Source organism: Oncorhynchus nerka, unplaced genomic scaffold, assembly GCF_034236695.1.
Source record: "Oncorhynchus nerka isolate Pitt River unplaced genomic scaffold, Oner_Uvic_2.0 unplaced_scaffold_935, whole genome shotgun sequence".
Lineage (NCBI taxonomy): Eukaryota > Metazoa > Chordata > Actinopteri > Salmoniformes > Salmonidae > Oncorhynchus > Oncorhynchus nerka.
Genome location: NW_027040375.1, coordinates 49,433 through 69,432, shown reverse-complemented (window position 1 = coordinate 69,432; position 20,000 = coordinate 49,433). Strand labels below are relative to the sequence as shown.

General features: G+C 45.3%; 1 protein-coding gene across 1 annotated transcript in view; it reads left to right on the top strand.

The window, feature by feature from the left end:
- LOC135570690 (utrophin-like) overlaps window positions 1–20,000 on the top strand; it is a gene marked incomplete at its 3' end in the record, with an annotated part of 143,607 nt that overhangs the window by 91,858 nt on the left and 31,749 nt on the right. The window contains exons 3-4 of the mRNA XM_065016646.1: window positions 13,290–13,382; window positions 19,615–19,692. Coding sequence (XP_064872718.1) covers window positions 13,290–13,382; window positions 19,615–19,692 — 171 coding nt within the window. The remainder of the gene's footprint in view (window positions 1–13,289; window positions 13,383–19,614; window positions 19,693–20,000) is intronic.

Genomic DNA, 20,000 nt, shown 5'->3' with positions numbered 1-20,000 from the left:
CCTAGTAACAATATAGGACTAAGTTAATGTTCTGTTGTGGTTTCTCCCAGACCAGCACAGTTGAAGTCAATATGAACTTTTCCAGTAGAATAGAGTCGACCTCCACAGGGCAAGTTGACCTGCAGACAATAACATCAGCTTAGCCTCAGACCATTCACATTGAGAGACATGTCTAGAATGATTGAAAAGGCAGTGCTTCTCCATGAATGAAGAGTAACTCAATTACACATTATGCGTCTGAAATGGCACCCTGTTCCCTATTTAGTGCACTACTTTAGACCAGAGTCCTATAGAACCCTGTTCCCTATTTAGTGCACTACTTTAGACCAGAGTCCTATAGAACCCTGTTCCCTATTTAGTGCACTACTTTAGACCAGAGTCCTATAGAACCCTGTTCCCTATTTAGTGCACTACTTTAGACCAGAGTCCTATAGAACCCTGTTCCCTATTTAGTGCACTACTTTAGACCAGAGTCCTATAGAACCCTGTTCCCTATTTAGTGCACTACTTTAGACCAGAGTCCTATAGAACCCTGTTCCCTATTTAGTGCACTACTTTAGACCGGAGTCCTATAGAACCCTGTTCCCTATTTAGTGCACTACTTTAGACCGGAGTCCTATAGAACCCTGTTCCCTATTTAGTGCACTACTTTAGACCTGAGTCCTATATAACCCTGTTCCCTATTTAGTGCACTACTTTAGACCAGAGTCCCATAGAACCCTGTTCCCTATTTAGTGCACTACTTTAGACCAGAGTCCTATATAACCCTGTTCCCTATTTAGTGCACTAATTTAGACCAGAGTCCTATAGAACCCTGTTCCCTATTTAGTGCACTACTTTAGACCATAGTCCTATAGAACCCTGTTCCCTATTTAGTGCACTACTTTAGACCAGAGTCCTATAGAACCCTGTTCCCTATTTAGTGCACTACTTTAGACCAGAGTCCTATAGAACCCTGTTCCCTATTTAGTGCACTACTTTAGACCAGAGTCCTATAGAACCCTGTTCCCTATTTAGTGCACTACTTTAGACCAGCGTCCTATAGAACCCTGTTCCCTATTTAGTGCACTACTTTAGACCGGAGTCCTATAGAACCCTGTTCCCTATTTAGTGCACTACTTTAGACCAGAGTCCTATAGAACCCTGTTCCCTATTTAGTGCACTACTTTAGACCAGAGTCCTATAGAACCCTGTTCCCTATTTAGTGCACTACTTTAGACCAGAGTCCTATAGAACCCTGTTCCCTATTTAGTGGACTACTTTAGACCGGAGTCCCCAAGCCATTCTCCTGACCAATCAATGACTAGATAATAGTCATGGTGGAACCATGATGGAGCTGGGATTAGAAGCAGCTGATGGAGCGATGATGATGGTGATGATGATGATGGTGATGATGATGGTGATGATGATGGTGATGATCAGTCTAGATGTCTGTCCAGATGTCTGTCTGTTATTGGACCACAGGTTGGACACACTGGTCTACATGTGGATGGATGTGTGTCTGTTATTGGACCACAGGTTGGAAACACTGGTCTACATGTGGATGGACGTGTGTCTGTCTAGATGTCTGTCTGTTATTGGACCACAGGTTGGACACACTGGTCTACATGTGGATGGACGTGTGTCTGTCTAGATGTCTGTCTGTTATTGGACCACAGGTTGGACACACTGGTCTACATGTGGATGGACGTGTGTCTGTCCAGATGTCTGTCTGTTATTGGACCACAGGTTGGACACACTGGTCTACATGTGGATGGACGTGTGTCTGTCTAGATGTCTGTCTGTTATTGGACCACAGGTTGGACACACTGGTCTACATGTGGATGGACGTGTGTCTGTCTAGATGTCTGTCTGTTATTGGACCACAGGTTGGACACACTGGTCTACATGTGGATGGACGTGTGTCTGTTATTGGACCACAGGTTGGACACACTGGTCTACATGTGGATGGACGTGTGTCTGTCTAGATGTCTGTCTAGATGTCTGCCTAGATGTCTGCATAGATGTCTGTCTAGATGTCTGTCTAGATGTCTGCCTCGATGTCTGCCTAGATGTCTGTCTAGATGTCTGTCTAGATGTCTGCCTAGATGTCTGCCTAGATGTCTGTCTAGATGTTTGTCTAGATGTCTGCATAGATGTCTGCCTAGATGTCTGTCTAGATGTCTGTCTAGATGTCTGCCTAGATGTCTGTCTAGATGTCTGTCTAGATGTCTGTCTGTCTGCCTAGATGTCTGTCTAGATGTCTGTCTAGATGTCTGTCTAGATGTCTGTCTAGATGTCTGTCTAGATGTCTGTCTAGATGTCTGTCTAGATGTCTGTCTGTCTAGATGTCTGTCTGTCTAGATGTCTGTCTAGATGTCTGCTTAGATGTCTGTCTAGATGTCTGTCTGTCTAGATGTCTGTCTGTCTAGATGTCTGTCTAGATGTCTGTCTGTCTAGATGTCTGTGTGTCTGGATGTGTGTCTGTCTAGATGTGTGTCTGTCTAGATGTGTGTCTGTCTAGATGTGTGTCTGTCTAGATGTCTGTCTGTCTGGATGTGTGTTTGTCTAGATGTGTGTCTAGATGTCTGTCTGTATAGATGTCTGTCTGTGTAGATGTGTGTCTGTCTAGATGTCTGTCTAGATGTGTGTCTGTCTAGATGTCTGTCTAGATGTGTGTCTGTCTAGATGTCTGTCTAGATGTGTGATTGTCTAGATGTGTGTCTGTCTAGATGTGTGTCTGTCTAGATGTGTGTCTGTCTGTCTGTATGAGTGTGTGTGTCTCTAGGTATGAGTGTGTGTGTGTATGAGTGTGTGTCTATATGAGTGTGTGTGTGTGTGTGTGTGTGTGTGTGTGTGTGTGTGTGTGTGTGTGTGTGTGTGTGTGTGTGTGTGTGTGTGTGTCTTTATGAGTGTGCGTGTCTATATCAGTGTGTCTGTCTGTATGAGTGTGTATCTCTGTGTGACATCCCTAGCATCCCCCAAAAACCTAGAGAGACACATTCCGTTATTTTCCAACTTGATTAGGGGAGGCTGGAGGTGTGCTGTTACCATGCCGACCAGGGCTCAGGTGTGGTGTGGAGGAATCTATTGAACGGCAGTCTCATCTCCCGCCTGGAGATTAAGGCAGATGGGGGCAGCAGACAGACACACACACACACACACACAGAGAGGAGAGGAGAGGAGAGGAGAGGAGAGGAGAGGAGAGGAGAGGAGAGGAGAGAGAGGAGAGGAGAGGAGAGGAGAGGAGAGGAGAGGAGAGGATTGTGAAAGGGAAGAGGAGAGGAGGAATGAGAGGGAAGGAGGAATAGAGGAGGGAAGAGTTCAGACGAGGGGCAGAAAGAGAAACAGAAGGATGAAAGTGATAATCTGAGAGAATTTGAGACAGGAAACAAGGAGTGAGAGAGGAAAAGAGAAGGAGATAGAATCTGCCACACTCCCACTGTTATCCCCCTGGAAACAAAACCCCTTGAGTGAGTGGGTGTGTGTGTCTGTGTTTATGTATAATGAGAGAACATATGCTTGCGTTTGAAATGGACAGAAAATAGATTGCTGTGTGTGTTTAATATAGATTGCAGTGTGTGTAGTATAAATTCTAGTGTGTGTGATATAGATTGCAGTGTGTGTAATATAGATTGCAGTTTGTGTAGTATAAATTCTAGTGTGTGTGATATAGATTGCAGTGTGTGTAATATAGATTACAGTGTGTGTTTAATATAGATTGCAGTGTGTGTAGTATAAATTATAGTGTGTGTGATATAGATTGCAGTGTGTATAATATAGATTGCAGTGTGTGTAATATAGATTGCAGTGTGTGTAGTATAAATGTCAGTGTGTGTGTGTGATATAGATTGCAGTGTGTGTAATAATAATTGCAGTGTGTGTAATAATAATTGCAGTGTGTGTAATATAGATTGCAGTGTGTGTGTAATATAGATTGCTGTGTGTGTATAATATAGATTGCAGTGTGTGTATAATATAGATTGCAGTGTGTGTAATATAGATTGCAGTGTGTAGTATAAATTCCAGTGTGTGTGTGTGATATAGATTGCAGTGTGTGTAATATAGATTGCAGTGTGTGTAATAATAATTGCAGTGTGTATAATATAGATTGCAGTGTGTGTGTAATATAGATTGCAGTGTGTGTGTAATATAGATTGCAGTGTGTATAATATAGATTGCTGTGTGTGTATAATATAGATTGCAGTGTGTGTAGTATAAATTCCAGTGTGTGTGTGATATAGATTGCAGTGTGTGTAATAATAATTGCAGTGTGTATAATATAGATTGCAGTGTGTGTATAATATAGATTGCTGTGTGTGTATAATATAGATTGCAGTGTGTGTAATATAGATTGCAGTGTGTAGTATAAATTCCAGTGTGTGTGTGTGATATAGATTGCAGTGTGTGTAATATAGATTGCAGTGTGTGTAATAATAATTGCAGTGTGTATAATATAGATTGCAGTGTGTGTGTAATATAGATTGCAGTGTGTGTAATATAGATTGCAGTGTGTATAATATAGATTGCTGTGTGTGTATAATATAGATTGCAGTGTGTGTAGTATAAATTCCAGTGTGTGTGTGATATAGATTGCAGTGTGTGTAATAATAATTGCAGTGTGTATAATATAGATTGCAGTGTGTGTATAATATAGATTGCTGTGTGTGTATAATATAGATTGCAGTGTGTGTAATATAGATTGCAGTGTGTGTAGTATAAATTCCAGTGTGTGTGTGATATAGATTGAAGTGTGTGTAATATAGATTGCAGTGTGTGTAATATAGATAGCTGTGTGTGTGTGTTTGTATGTGTGTGTAATATAGATTACAGTGTATGTAGTATAGATTGCAGTGTGTGTGTAATATATATTGCAGTGTGTGTGTGTGTGTATAATATAGATTGCAGTGTGTGTGTGTGTGTGTGTGTGTGTGTGTGTGTGTGTGTGTGTAATATAGATTGCAGTGTGTGTAATATAGATTGCAGTGTGTGTAGTATACATTCCAGTGTGTGTGTGATATAGATTGAAGTGTGTGTAATATAGATTGCAGTGTGTGTAATATAGATAGCTGTGTGTGTGTGTTTGTATGTGTGTGTAATATAGATTACAGTGTATGTAGTATAGATTGCAGTGTGTGTGTAATATATATTGCAGTGTGTGTGTGTGTATAATATAGATTGCAGTGTGTGTGTGTGTGTGTGTGTGTGTGTGTGTGTGTGTGTGTGTGTAATATAGATTGCAGTGTGTGTAATATAGATTGCAGTGTGTGTAATATAGATTGCAGTGTGTGTAGTATAAATTCCAGTGTGTGTGTGATATAGATTGCAGTGTGTGTAATAATAACTGCAGTGTGTATAATATAGATTGCAGTGTGTGTATAATATAGATTGCAGTGTGTGTATAATATAGATTGCAGTGTGTGTATAATATAGATTGCAGTGTGTGTAATATAGATTGCAGTGTGTGTAGTATAAATTCCAGTGTGTGTGTGTGATATAGATTGCAGTGTGTGTATAATATAGATTGCAGTGTGTGTAGTATAAATTCCAGTGTGTGTGTGTGATATAGATTGCAGTGTGTGTAATAATAATTGCAGTGTGTATATAATATACAGTCGTGGCCAAAAGTTTTGAAAATGACACATATATGAATTTCCACAAAGTTTGCTGCTTCAGTGTCTTTAGATATTTTTGTCAGATGTTACTATGAAATACTGAAGTATAATTACAAGCATTTCATAAGTGTCAAAGGCTTTTATTGACAATTACGTGAAGTTGATGCAAAGAGTCAATATTTGCAGTGTTGACCCTTCTTTTTCAAGACCGCTGCAATCCGACCTGGCATGCTGTCAATTAACTTCTGGGCCACATCCTGACTGATGGCAGCCCATTCTTGCATAGTCAATGCTTGGAGTTTGTCAGAATTTGTGGGTTTTTGGTTGTCCACCCGCCTCTTGAGGATTGACCACAAGTCCTCAATGGGATTAAGGTCTGGGGAGTTTCCTGGTCATGGACCCAAAATATCCATGTTTTGTTCCCCGAGCCACTTAGTTATCACTTTTGCCTTATGGAAAGGTGCTCCATCATGCTGGAAAAGGCATTGTTCGACACCAAACTGTTCCTAGATGGTTGGGAGAAGTTGTACTCGGAGGATGTGTTGGTACCATTCATTATTCATGGCTGTGTTTTAGGCAGTATTGTGAGTGAGCCCACTCCCTTGGCTGAGAAGCAACCTCACACATGAATGGTCTCAGGATGCTTTACTGTTGGCATGACACAGGACTGATGGTAGCGTTCACCTTGTCTTCTCCGGACAAGCTTTTTTCCAGATGCCCCAAACAATCGGAAAGGGGATTCATCAGAGAAAATGACTTTACCCCAGTCCTCCGCAGTCCAATCCCTGTACCTTTTGCAGAATATCAGTCTGTCCCTGATGTTTTTCCTGGAGAGAAGTGGCTTCTTTGCTGCCCTTCTTGACACCAGGCCATCCTCCAAACGCCTTCGCCTCACTGTGTGTTCAGATGCACTCACACCTGCCTGCTGCCATTCCTGAGCAGCTCTGTACTGGTGGTGCCCCGATCCCGCAGCTGAATCAACTTTAGGAGACGGTCCTGGCGCGTGACAGAGGAAGAACAATGATTCCAAGTCCCACCCTCGTTTTGAAGCTTCCAGTCTGTTATTTGAACTCAATCAGCATGACAGAGTGATCTCCAGCCTTGTCCTCGTCAACACTCACATCTGTGTTAACGAGAGAATCACTGACATGATGTCAGCTGGTCTTTTTGTGGCAGGGCTGAAATGCAGTGGAAATGTTTTTTGGGCATTCAGTTCATTTGCATGGCAAAGAGGGCCTTTGCAATTAATTGCAATTCATCTGATCACTCTTCATAACATTCTGGAGTATATGCAAATTGCCATCATACAAACTGAGGCAGCAGACTTTGTGAACATTTATATTTGTGTCATTCTCAAAACTTTTGGCCACGACTGTAAATTGCAGTGTGTGTAATATAGATCGCAGTGTGTGTAATATAGATTGCAGTGTGTGTGTGTAATATAAATGACAGTGTGTGTAATATAGATTGCAGTGTGTGTGTAATATAGATTGCAGTGTGTATGTAATATAGATTGCAGTGTGTGTAATATAGATTACAGTGTGTGTAATATAGATTGCAGTGTGTGTGTGTAATATAGATTGCAGTGTGTGTATAATATAGATTGCAGTGTGTGTAATATAGATTGCAGTGTGTGTAATATAGATTGCAGTGTGTGTAATATAGATTACAGTGTGTGTAATATAGATTGCAGTGTGTGTGTGTAATATAGATTGCAGTGTGTGTATAATATAGATTGCAGTGTGTGTAATATAGATTGCAGTGTGTATGTAATATAGATTGCAGTGTGTGTGTGTAATATAGATTACAGTGTGTGTAATATAGATTGCAGTGTGTGTATAATATAGATTGCAGTGTGTGTGTGTAATATACATTGCAGTGGGTGTAATATAGATTGCAGTGTGTGTATAATATAGATTGCAGTGTGTGTATGTAATATAGATTGCAGTGTGTGTGTGTAATATAGATTACAGTGTGTGTAATATAGATTGCAGTGTGTGTATAATATAGATTGCAGTGTGTGTGTGTAATATACATTGCAGTGGGTGTGTAATATAGTTTGCAGTGTGCGTGTAATATAGAATGCAGTTTGTATGTGATGTAGATTGCAGTGTGTGTATAATATAGATCGCAGTGTGTGTGTATAATATAGATTGCAGTGTGTGTATGTAATATAGATTGCAGTGTGTGTATGTAATATAGATTGCAGTGTGTGTATAATATAAATGGCAGTGTCTGTGTATAATATAGATTGCAGTGTGTGTATGTTATATCGATTGCAGTGTGTATGTAATATAGATTGCAGTGTGTGTATGTAATATAGATTGCAGTGTGTGTATGTAATATAGATTGCAGTGTGTGTAGTATAGATTGCTGTGAGACAGAGAGTGGAAGCAGAGAGAAAGGGACAGAGAGAGAGTGGATGACAGAGAGAGTGGAAGAGAGAGAGAGTGGATGACAGAGAGAGAGTGGATGACAGAGAGAGTGGAAGAGAGAGAGAGTGGAAGACAGAGAGTGGAAGACAAAGAGTGGATGACAGAGAGTGGATGACAGAGAGTGGAAGTCAGAGAGTGGAAGACAGAGAGTGGATGACAGAGAGAGTGGAAGACAGAGAGTGGAAGCCAGAGAGTGGAAGCCAAAGAGTGGAAGACAGAGAGTGGAAGACAGAGAGTGGAAGACAAAGAGTGGATGACAGAGAGTGGATGACAGAGAGAGTGGATGACAGAGAGTGGAAGACAGAGAGAGTGGATGACAGAGAGTGGATGACAGAGAGTGGAAGACAGAGAGAGTGGATGACAGAGAGTGGATGACAGAGAGAGTGGAAGACAGAGAGTGGAAGACAAAGAGTGGATGACAGAGAGAGTGGAAGACAGAGAGTGGATGACAGAGAGTGGAAGACAGAGAGAGTGGAAGACAGAGAGAGTGGAAGACAGAGAGAGTGGAAGACAGAGAGTGGAAGACAAAGAGTGGATGACAGAGAGAGTGGATGACAGAGAGAGTGGATGACAGAGAGTGGATGACAGAGAGTGGAAGACAGAGAGTGGAAGACAGAGAGTGGATGACAGAGAGAGTGGAAGACAGAGAGTGGAAGCCAGAGAGTGGAAGCCAAAGAGTGGAAGACAGAGAGTGGAAGACAGAGAGTGGAAGACAAAGAGTGGATGACAGAGAGTGGATGACAGAGAGAGTGGATGACAGAGAGTGGAAGACAGAGAGAGTGGAAGACAGAGAGAGTGGATGACAGAGAGTGGATGACAGAGAGTGGAAGACAGAGAGAGTGGATGACAGAGAGTGGATGACAGAGAGAGTGGAATACAGAGAGTGGAAGACAAAGAGTGGATGACAGAGAGAGTGGAAGACAGAGAGTGGATGACAGAGAGAGTGGATGACAGAGAGAGTGGAAGACAGAGAGTGGAAGACAGAGAGTGGAAGACAGAGAGTGGATGACAGAGAGAGTGGAAGACAGAGAGTGGAAGCCAGAGAGTGGAAGCCAAAGAGTGGAAGACAGAGAGTGGAAGACAGAGAGTGGAAGACAAAGAGTGGATGACAGAGAGTGGATGACAGAGAGAGTGGATGACAGAGAGTGGAAGACAGAGAGAGTGGAAGACAGAGAGAGTGGATGACAGAGAGTGGATGACAGAGAGTGGAAGACAGAGAGAGTGGATGACAGAGAGTGGATGACAGAGAGAGTGGAATACAGAGAGTGGAAGACAAAGAGTGGATGACAGAGAGAGTGGAAGACAGAGAGTGGATGACAGAGAGTGGAAGACAGAGAGAGTGGAAGACAGAGAGAGTGGAAGACAGAGAGAGTGGAAGACAGAGAGTGGAAGACAAAGAGTGGATGACAGAGAGAGTGGATGACAGAGAGAGTGGATGACAGAGAGTGGATGACAGAGAGAGTGGATGACAGAGAGAGTGGAAGACAGAGAGTGGAAGACAGAGAGTGGATGACAGAGAGAGTGGAAGACATAGAGAGTGGATGACAGAGAGAGTGGAAGACAGAGAGTGGATGACAGAGAGAGAGAAAGAGAGAAAACATGGTGCCCATTCTCTCCAAACCTCATTAACAGTCCCCTCCCACTCTCCCTGTTTTTGTCAGAGTTCAGATGTGGCAATAGGCTCATCTTTTCTAAGGAAATCAATTCGCCGCCCCCAAGGCATTGTGGTCTGTCTGGAGACCGAGGCCTTTATTGAGTCACTGGAAGAGGCATCGGGCGACACACACACACACACACACACACACACACACACACACACACACACACACACACACACACACACACACACTAGGGGGCAGGAGGGGGTCGGGCTCAAAGGGGTAAAGCCAGAGTGCCAACCCAAGGGCACGGCCGTGGACAGACTGCCTAGAGATAATCCTAACATAAAAAACAGACTGGAAGAGAGGGAGGGAAGTAGAAAGGTAGGGAGGGAGGGAAGTAGAAAGGTAGGGAGGGAGGGAAGTAGAAAGGTAGGGAGGGAGGGAAGTAGAAAGGTAGGGAGGGAGGGAAGTAGAAAGGTAGGGAGGGAGGGAGGGAAGTAGAAAGGGGGAGGGAGGGAGGGAGGGAGCCACACTACTGCAAAGGGTTAAAGCCAGCGTCCCAACCCAAGGGCATGGCCGTGGACAGTGGACAGCCTCCCCAGAGATAATCCTAACATAAACAAACAGACTGGGAGGGAGGGAGGGAGGGAGGGAGAGATGTGGAGAGGCAGATGAGGGAGGGAGGGGGCAGAGGAGGAAGGGAGGGAGAGAGAGAGGGGGAGAGGCAGATGAGGGAGGGAGGGGGCAGAGGAGGAAGGGAGGGAGAGAGAGAGGGGGAGAGGCAGAGGAGGTAGAGAGAGAGGGAGAGGCAGAGGCGGGAGGGAGGGAGGTAGAGAGAGAGGGAGAGGCAGAGGCGGGAGGGAGGGAGGGAAAGGCAGAGGAGGGAGGGAGGGAGGGAGAGGCAGAGGAGGGAGGGAGGGAGAGGCAGAGGAGAGATGGAGGGAGGTAGAGAGAGAGAGGGAGAGGCAGAGGAGGGAGGGAGGGAAAGGCAGAGGAGGGAGGGAGGGAGAGGCAGAGGAGGGAGGGAGAGGCAGAGGAGGGAGGTAGAGGGAGAGGCAGAGGAGGGAGGGATGGAGGGAGGGAGAGGCAGAGGAGGGAGGGAGGGAGGGAGAGGCAGAGGAGGGAGGTAGAGAGAGAGGGAGAGGCAGAGGAGGGAGGGAGGGAGGGAGAGGCAGAGGAGGGAGGGAGGGATGGAGGGAGGGAGAGGCAGAGGAGAGATGGAGGGAGGTAGAGAGAGAGAGGGAGAGGCAGAGGAGGGAGGGAGGGAGGGAAAGGCAGAGAGGGAGGGAGGGAGGGAGGGAGGGAGGGAGGGAGGGAGGGAGGGAGAGGCAGAGGAGGGAGGGAGGGAGGGAGGGAGAGGCAGAGGAGAGATGGAGGGAGGTAGAGAGAGAGAGAGGGAGAGGCAGAGGGAGGTAGAGAGAGAGGGGGGGAGAGGCAGAGGAGGGAGGGAATTAGAGAGAGAGGGGGAGGCAGAGGAGGGAGGGAGGGAGGGAGGGAGGGAGGGAGGGAGAGCCACAAAGAGAACTGTTAACTGTAGAATTGAACAGCGCTAACCTGAAATCCACACTGAATCACTCAGATTCGCTACTGTTTCAGACAGTGAAGTAATATTCAGTTTGGATCTGATTCCAAACCAGAGCAGAAACATAGACTTGGCAGTCTTAGCAGACATGATAAGTACAGATGTATAATCTTAATTTGATCTCTCCTTTGTTGTTGAGAATTTTACTGCATCGCAGGGAATGCAGATGAGCTTTGTGATTTACATAAATTTACTGGAAACCTACACCAACACATATTAACAGCCTCACCTCCATCAAGCAACATTATGGACTAAACATTCAAATCCTGTTGCTGCAGGATTATTTAGCTGTGACAGTACAGGTCAAATGAAAGACCCTACATCTGTAGCAGTACAGTGTAGAGAATAGGCTTGGAGATGAGGGAACACTTATATTAATGACATCACAGCATGCATTCCAAATGGCACCCTATTCCCTATATAGTGCACTACTTTTGACCAGGGCCCATAGCACTGTAGTCAAAACTATATAGGGAAGAGGATGCTATTTAGGAGACAGATGTACTTTACCCTCTGACTGGGAATACTTGTGAAATGAAAGATGATTTTGCTGGAAAAACATGATGTTTCTGTCTTTTCATTTTGATTTGCGTTGCGTTAAACAACGACCTGGAAGTTATTATGAAGTCTGCAGCAGAAGACATTTATCACAGAGCAGGACTTGAGGTTAACCTGCCCCTATATAGATACCACCAGTACACCCTTCATACTAGATTAGATAACTGACTGTAGCTACATCTTCTCTCTGTGTTAGTGTTGGAGATATGTCTTCTCTCTGTGTTAGTGTTGGAGATATGTCTCTGTGTTACTATTGGAGATGTGTCTCTCTGTGTCATTGTTGGAGATATGTGTCTCAGTGTTAGTATTGGAGATATGTCTCTCAGTGTTAGTATTGAAGATATGTCTCTCAGTGTTAGTATTGGAGATATGTGTCTCAGTGTTAGTATTGGAGATATGTCTTCTCTCTGTGTTAGTGTTGGAGATATGTCTCTCTGTGTTAGTATTGGGGATTTGTCTCTCAGTGTTAGTGTTGGAGATATGTCTCTCAGTGTTAGTGTTGGAGATATGTCTCTCTGTGTTAGTATTGGGGATTTGTCTCTCAGTGTTAGTATTGCAGATTTGTCTCTGTGTTACTATTGGAGATTTGTCTCTCAGTGTTAGTATTGGAGATATGTCGCTCTGTGTTAGTATTGGAGATATGTCTCTCAGTGTTAGTATTGGAGATATGTCTCTCAGTGTCAGTATTGGAGATATGTCTCTCTGTGTCAGTATTGGAGATTTGTCTCTCTGTGTTAGTATTGGAGATATGTCTCTCAGTGTCAGTATTGGAGATATGTCTTCTCTGTGTCAGTATTGGAGATATGTCTCTCAGTGTCAGTATTGGAGATATGTCTCTCTGTGTCAGTATTGGAGATATGTCGCTCTGTGTTAGTATTGGAGATATGTCTCTCAGTGTCAGTATTGGAGATATGTCTCTCAGTGTCAGTATTGGAGATATGTCTCTCTGTGTCAGTATTGGAGATTTGTCTCTCTGTGTTAGTATTGGAGATATGTCTCTCAGTGTTAGTATTGGAGTCATGTCTCTCTGTGTTAGTATTGGATATATGTCTTCTCTCTGTGTTAGTATTGGAGCTATGTCTCTCAGTGTCAGTTTGGAGACATGTCTTCTCTCAGTGTTAGTATTGGAGATATGTCTTCTCTCAGTGTCAGTATTGGAGATACGTCTCTCTGTGTCAGTTTGGAGACATGTCTTCTCTCAGTGTTAGTATTGGAGATATGTCTTCTCTCAGTGTTAGTATTGGAGATATGTCTTCTCTCAGTGTTAGTATTGGAGATATGTCTTCTCTCAGTGTCAGTATTGGAGATACGTCTCTCTGTGTTAGTATTGGAGATATGTCTGTCGGAGTGTCATGATGGGTTGACCTTGCTCAAAGGCACAACGACAGGATATTATGGTACCTAGGGTCTGAAACCAGAAAAACCAGCACATCTCCCATTTTGTCTTGCTCTGCTCAGGATTTGAACTGACATTGTTCCTGTGTATCCTGTAGTGATGTGTTGTGCCCTGTTTCCTCAGGCAGGGAAGCCCCCCATCCAGGACCTCTTCACCGACCTGTGTGATGGCCGTCGCCTGCTGGAGCTGCTGGAGGGACTGGCAGGTCACGAGCTGGTCAGTAATGTCATCATTATCCTCCTGGACTTACCATCCTCCTAACCCCATTCACCTCCTCACCTCCTTATCCTCCTTATCCTCCTAGCCCCACGTATCTCACTCACCTCCTCATCTCCTCACCTCCTTATCCTCCTAGCCCCATGTATCTCCCTTACCTCCTCATCTCCTCACCTCCTTATCCTCCTAGCCCCACGTATCTCCCTCACCTCCTCATCTCCTACATTTACATTACATTTAAGTCATTTAGCAGACGCTCTTATCCAGAGCGACTTACAAATTGGTGCGTTCACCTTATGACATCCAGTGGAACAGCCACTTTACAATAGTACATCTAAATATTTTAAGGGGGGGGGGGGTGAGAAGGATTACTTTATCCTATCCTAGGTATTCCTTAAAGAGGTGGGGTTTCAGGTGTCTCCGGAAGGTGGTGATTGACTCCGCTGTCCTGGCGTCGTGAGGGAGTTTGTTCCACCATTGGGGGGCCAGAGCAGCGAACAGTTTTGACTGGGCTGAGCGGGAACTGTACTTCCTCAGTGGTAGGGAGGCGAGCAGGCCAGAGGTGGATGAACGCAGTGCCCTTGTTTGGGTGTAGGGCCTGATCAGAGCCTGGAGGTACTGAGGTGCCGTTCCCCTCACAGCTCCGTAGGCAAGCACCATGGTCTTGTAGCGGATGCGAGCTTCAACTGGAAGCCAGTGGAGGGAGCGGAGGATCGGGGTGACGTGAGAGAACTTGGGAAGGTTGAACACCAGACGGGCTGCGGCGTTCTGGATGAGTTGTAGGGGTTTAATGGCACAGGCAGGGAGCCCAGCCAACAGCGAGTTGCAGTAATCCAGACGGGAGATGACAAGTGCCTGGATTAGGACCTGCGCCGCTTCCTGTGTGAGGCAGGGTCGTACTCTGCGGATGTTGTAGAGCATGAACCTACAGGAACGGGCCACCGCCTTGATGTTAGTTGAGAACGACAGGGTGTTGTCCAGGATCACGCCAAGGTTCTTAGCGCTCTGGGAGGAGGACACAATGGAGTTGTCAACCGTGATGGCGAGATCATGGAACGGGCAGTCCTTCCCCGGGAGGAAGAGCAGCTCCGTCTTGCCGAGGTTCAGCTTGAGGTGGTGATCCGTCATCCACACTGATATGTCTGCCAGACATGCAGAGATGCGATTCACCACCTGGTCATCAGAGGGGGGAAAGGAGAAGATTAATTGTGTGTCGTCTGCATAGCAATGATAGGAGAGACCATGTGAGGTTATGACAGAGCCAAGTGACTTGGTGTATAGCGAGAATAGGAGAGGGCCTAGAACAGAGCCCTGGGGGACGCCAGTGGTGAGAGCGCGTGGTGAGGAGACAGATTCTCGCCACGCCACCTGGTAGGAGCGACCTGTCAGGTAGGACGCAATCCAAGCGTGGGCCGCGCCGGAGATGCCCAACTCGGAGAGGGTGGAGAGGAGGATCTGATGGTTCACAGTATCGAAGGCAGCCGATAGGTCTAGAAGGATGAGAGCAGAGGAGAGAGAGTTAGCTTTAGCAGTGCGGAGCGCCTCCGTGATACAGAGAAGAGCAGTCTCAGTTGAATGACTAGTCTTGAAACCTGACTGATTTGGATCTGGAGAAGAGAGGAGGGGATAGGGTCAAGCGGGCAGGTTGTTGGGCGGCCGGCCGTCACAAGACGCGAGATTTCATCTGGAGAGAGAGGGGAGAAAGAGGTCAGAGCACAGGGTAGGGCAGTGTGAGCAGAACCAGCGGTGTCGTTTGACTTAGCAAACGAGGATCGGATGTCGTCGACCTTCTTTTCAAAATGGTTGACGAAGTCATCTGCAGAGAGGGAGGAGGGGGGGAGAGGGGGAGGAGGATTCAGGAGATTCAAGAATCTTATTGACTAAAATGATTAAAATGATACAGTACTGCTGAAGTAGGCTAGCTGGCAGTGGCTGCATTGTTGACTTTGTAGGCTAGCTGGCAGTGGCTGCGTTGTTGACACTACACTAATCAAGTCGTTCCGTTGAGTGTGATAGTTTCTACAGTGCTGCTATTCGGGGGCTAGCTGGCTAGCTAGCAGTGTTGATTACGTTACGTTGCGTTAAAAGAACGACAATAGCTGGCTAGCTAACCTAGGAAATCGCTCTAGACTACACAATTATCTTTGATACAAAGACGGCTATGTAGCTAGCTATGTAGCTAGCTACGATCAAACAAATCAAACCGTTGTACTGTAATGAAATGAAATGAAAATGTGATACTACCTGTGGAGCGAAGCGGAATGCGACCGGGTTGTTGAGTGAAGAAGTTCTATTCGGTAGACGTTGGCTAGCTGTTGGCTAGCCATCTCCTCACCTCCTTATCCTCCTAGCCCCACGTATCTCCCTCACCTCCTCATCTCCTCACCTCCTTATCCTCCTAGCCCCACGTATCTCCCTCACCTCCTCATCTCCTCACCTCCTTATCCTCCTAGCCCCACGTATCTCCCTCACCTCCTCATCTCCTCACCTCCTTATCCTCCTAGCCCCACGTATCTCCCTCACCTCCTCATCTCCTCACCTCCTTATCCTCCTAGCCCCACGTATCTCCCTTACCTCCTCATCTCCTCACCTCCTTATCCTCCTAGCCCCATGTATCTCCCTCACCTCCTCATCTCCTCACCTCCTTATCCTCCTAGCCCCATGTTTCTCCATCACCTCACCTCCTTATCCTCCTAACCTCACTTCTCTCCTCACATCCTCCTAACCTCACCTATCTCCTCACTTCCTTATCCTCTTGACCCCACTTATCCCCTCGCCTCCTCGCCTCCTTACCTCCTAACCCCACTTATCTCCTCAACTCCTCACTTATCTCCTCACCTATTATACCAACCTGTTGTCTTTCTCCTTGCATTTCTTCTCCTCCTCCTCTATCTTTGTCCTAAACTTTATACAATAGCTTTTATTGTAATTTAAACCTCTTTCAGCAATGGCCCTGAGCAAGGTCTCTCTCTCTCTCTCTCTCTCTCTCTCTCTCTCTCTCTCTCTCTCTCTCTCTGTCTCTCTCTATCATGTTCAGTAAATAAAGCCTCAGTGTGTTCTGAAGGATCTCTTCTATTCTGTGTGTGTGTGTTCTGAAGGATCTCTTCTCTTCTGTGTGTGTTTGTTCTGAAGGATCTCTTCTCTTCTGTGTGTGTGTGTTCTGAAGGATCTCCTCTCTTCTGTGTGTGTGTGTGTTCTGAAGGATCTCTTCTCTTCTGTGTGTGTGTGTGTGTTCTGAAGGATCTCTTCTCTTCTGTGTGTGTGTGTTCTAAAGGATCTCTTCTCTTCTGTGTGTGTGTGCTCTGAAGGATCTCTTCTCTTCTGTGTGTGTGTGTGTGCTCTGAAGGATCTCTTCTCTTCTGTGTGTGTGTGTGTTCTGAAGGATCTCTTCTCTTCTGTGTGTGTGTGTGTTCTGAAGGATCTCTTCTCTTCTGTGTGTGTGTGTGTTCTGAAGGATCTCTTCTCTTCTGTGTGTGTTTGTTCTGAAGGATCTCTTCTCTTCTCTGTGTGTGTGTGTTCTGAAGGATCTCTTCTCTTCTGTGTGTGTGTGTTTTGAAGGATCTCTTCTCTTCTGTGTGTGTGTGTGTTCTGAAGGATCTCTTCTCTTCTGTATGTGTGTGTTCTGAAGGATCTCTTCTCTTCTGTGTGTGTGTGTTCTGAAGGATCTCTTCTCTTCTGTGTGTGTGTGTGTGTTTTGAAGGATCTCTTCTCTTCTGTGTGTGTGTGTGTTCTGAAGGATCTCTTCTCTTCTGTATGTGTGTGTTTTGAAGGATCTCTTCTCTTCTGTGTGTGTGTGTGTGTGTTCTGAAGGATCTCTTCTCTTCTGTGTGTGTGTGTTCTAAAGGATCTCTTCTCTTCTGTGTGTGTGTGTTCTGAAGGATCTCTTCTCTTCTGTGTGTGTGTGTTTGTTCTGAAGGATCTCTTCTCTTCTGTGTGTGTGTGTTCTGAAGGATCTCTTCTCTTCTGTGTGTGTGTGTTCTGAAGGATCTCTTCTCTTCTGTGTGTGTGTGTGCTCTGAAGGATCTCTTCTCTTCTGTGTGTGTGTGTGTTCTGAAGGATCTCTTCTCTTCTGTGTGTGTGTGTGTTCTGAAGGATCTCTTCTCTTCTGTGTGTGTGTGTTCTGAAGGATCTCTTCTCTTCTGTGTGTGTGTGTGTTCTGAAGGATCTCTTCTCTTCTGTGTGTGTGTGTGTTCTGAAGGATCTCTTCTCTTCTGTGTGTGTGTGTGTTCTGAAGGATCTCTTCTCTTCTGTGTGTGTGTGTGTGTGTTCTGAAGGATCTCTTCTCTTCTGTGTGTGTTCTGAAGGATCTCTTCTCTTCTGTGTGTGTGTGTGTTTTGAAGGATCTCTTCTCTTCTGTGTGTGTGTTCTGAAGGATCTCTTCTCTTCTGTGTGTGTGTGTTCTGAAGGATCTCTTCTCTTCTATGTGTGTGTGTTCTGAAGGATCTCTTATCTTCTATGTGTGTGTGTTCTGAAGGATCTCTTCTCTTCTGTGTGTGTGTGTGTTCTGAAGGATCTCTTCTCTTCTGTGTGTGTGTGTGTTCTGAAGGATCTCTTCTCTTCTGTGTGTGTGTGTGTTCTGAAGGATCTCTTCTCTTCTGTGTGTGTTTGTTCTGAAGGATCTCTTCTCTTCTGTGTGTGTGTGTTCTGAAGGATCTCTTCTCTTCTGTGTGTGTGTGTGTGTTCTGAAGGATCTCCTCTCTTCTGTGTGTGTGTGTGTTCTGAAGGATCTCTTCTCTTCTGTGTGTGTGTGTGTGTTCTGAAGGATCTCTTCTCTTCTGTGTGTGTGTGTTCTAAAGGATCTCTTCTCTTCTGTGTGTGTGTGTTCTGAAGGATCTCTTCTCTTCTGTGTGTGTGTGTGCTCTGAAGGATCTCTTCTCTTCTGTGTGTGTGTGTGTGCTCTGAAGGATCTCTTCTCTTCTGTGTGTGTGTGTGTTCTGAAGGATCTCTTCTCTTCTGTGTGTGTGTGTGTTCTGAAGGATCTCTTCTCTTCTGTGTGTGTGTGTGTTCTGAAGGATCTCTTCTCTTCTGTGTGTGTTTGTTCTGAAGGATCTCTTCTCTTCTGTGTGTGTGTGTGTTCTGAAGGATCTCTTCTCTTCTGTGTGTGTGTGTTTTGAAGGATCTCTTCTCTTTTGTGTGTGTGTGTGTTCTGAAGGATCTCTTCTCTTCTGTATGTGTGTGTTCTGAAGGATCTCTTCTCTTCTGTGTGTGTGTGTTCTGAAGGATCTCTTCTCTTCTGTGTGTGTGTGTTTTGAAGGATCTCTTCTCTTCTGTGTGTGTGTGTTCTGAAGGATCTCTTCTCTTCTGTGTGTGTGTGTTTTGAAGGATCTCTTCTCTTCTGTGTGTGTGTGTTCTGAAGGATCTCTTCTCTTCTGTATGTGTGTGTTTTGAAGGATCTCTTCTCTTCTGTGTGTGTGTGTTCTGAAGGATCTCTTCTCTTCTGTATGTGTGTGTTTTGAAGGATCTCTTCTCTTGTGTGTGTGTGTGTGTGTTCTGAAGGATCTCTTCTCTTCTGTGTGTGTGTGTTCTAAAGGATCTCTTCTCTTCTGTGTGTGTGTGTTCTGAAGGATCTCTTCTCTTCTGTGTGTGTGTGTGCTCTGAAGGATCTCTTCTCTTCTGTGTGTGTGTGTTCTGAAGGATCTCTTCTCTTCTGTGTGTGTGTGTTCTGAAGGATCTCTTCTCTTCTGTGTGTGTGTGTGCTCTGAAGGATCTCTTCTCTTCTGTGTGTGTGTGTGTTCTGAAGGATCTCTTCTCTTCTGTGTGTGTGTGTGTTCTGAAGGATCTCTTCTCTTCTGTGTGTGTGTGTGTGTGTTCTGAAGGATCTCTTCTCTTCTGTGTGTGTGTGTGTGTGTTCTGAAGGATCTCTTCTCTTCTGTGTGTGTGTGTGTTCTGAAGGATCTCTTCTCTTCTGTGTGTGTGTGTGTGTGTTCTGAAGGATCTCTTCTCTTCTGTGTGTGTTCTGAAGGATCTCTTCTCTTCTGTGTGTGTGTGTGTTTTGAAGGATCTCTTCTCTTCTGTGTGTGTGTTCTGAAGGATCTCTTCTCTTCTGTGTGTGTGTGTTCTGAAGGATCTCTTCTCTTCTATGTGTGTGTGTTCTGAAGGATCTCTTATCTTCTATGTGTGTGTGTTCTGAAGGGTCTCTTCTCTTCTGTGTGTGTGTGTTCTGAAGGATCTCTTCTCTCTGTGTGTGTGTCTTCTGAAGGATCTCTTCTCTCTGTGTGTGTGTGTTCTGCAGGTGAAGGAGAGAGGATTTACGCGCGTCCACTCACTAAACAATGTCAATAGAGCGTTGCAGATCCTACAGAAGAACAATGTACGTATTAGTGAACAGATCACACACTGAGGAGGAGGAGGAGGAGAGGGACGAGGAAGAGAGGAGGAAGAGAAAGAGAGGAAGAGAGGAGGGGAAGGAAGAGAGGAGGAAGAGAAGGAAGAGAGGAGGAGGAGAAGGAAGAGAGGAAGGGGAGGAAGAGAGGAGGGAGAGGAGAGAAAGAGAGGAAGAGAGGTGGAGGAGAAGGAAGAGAGAAGGGGGAGAAAGAGAGGAAGAGGAGAAGGAAGAGAGGAAGGGGAGGAAGAGAGGAGGAGGAGAAGGAAGAGAGGAAGAGGAGAAGGAAGAGAGGA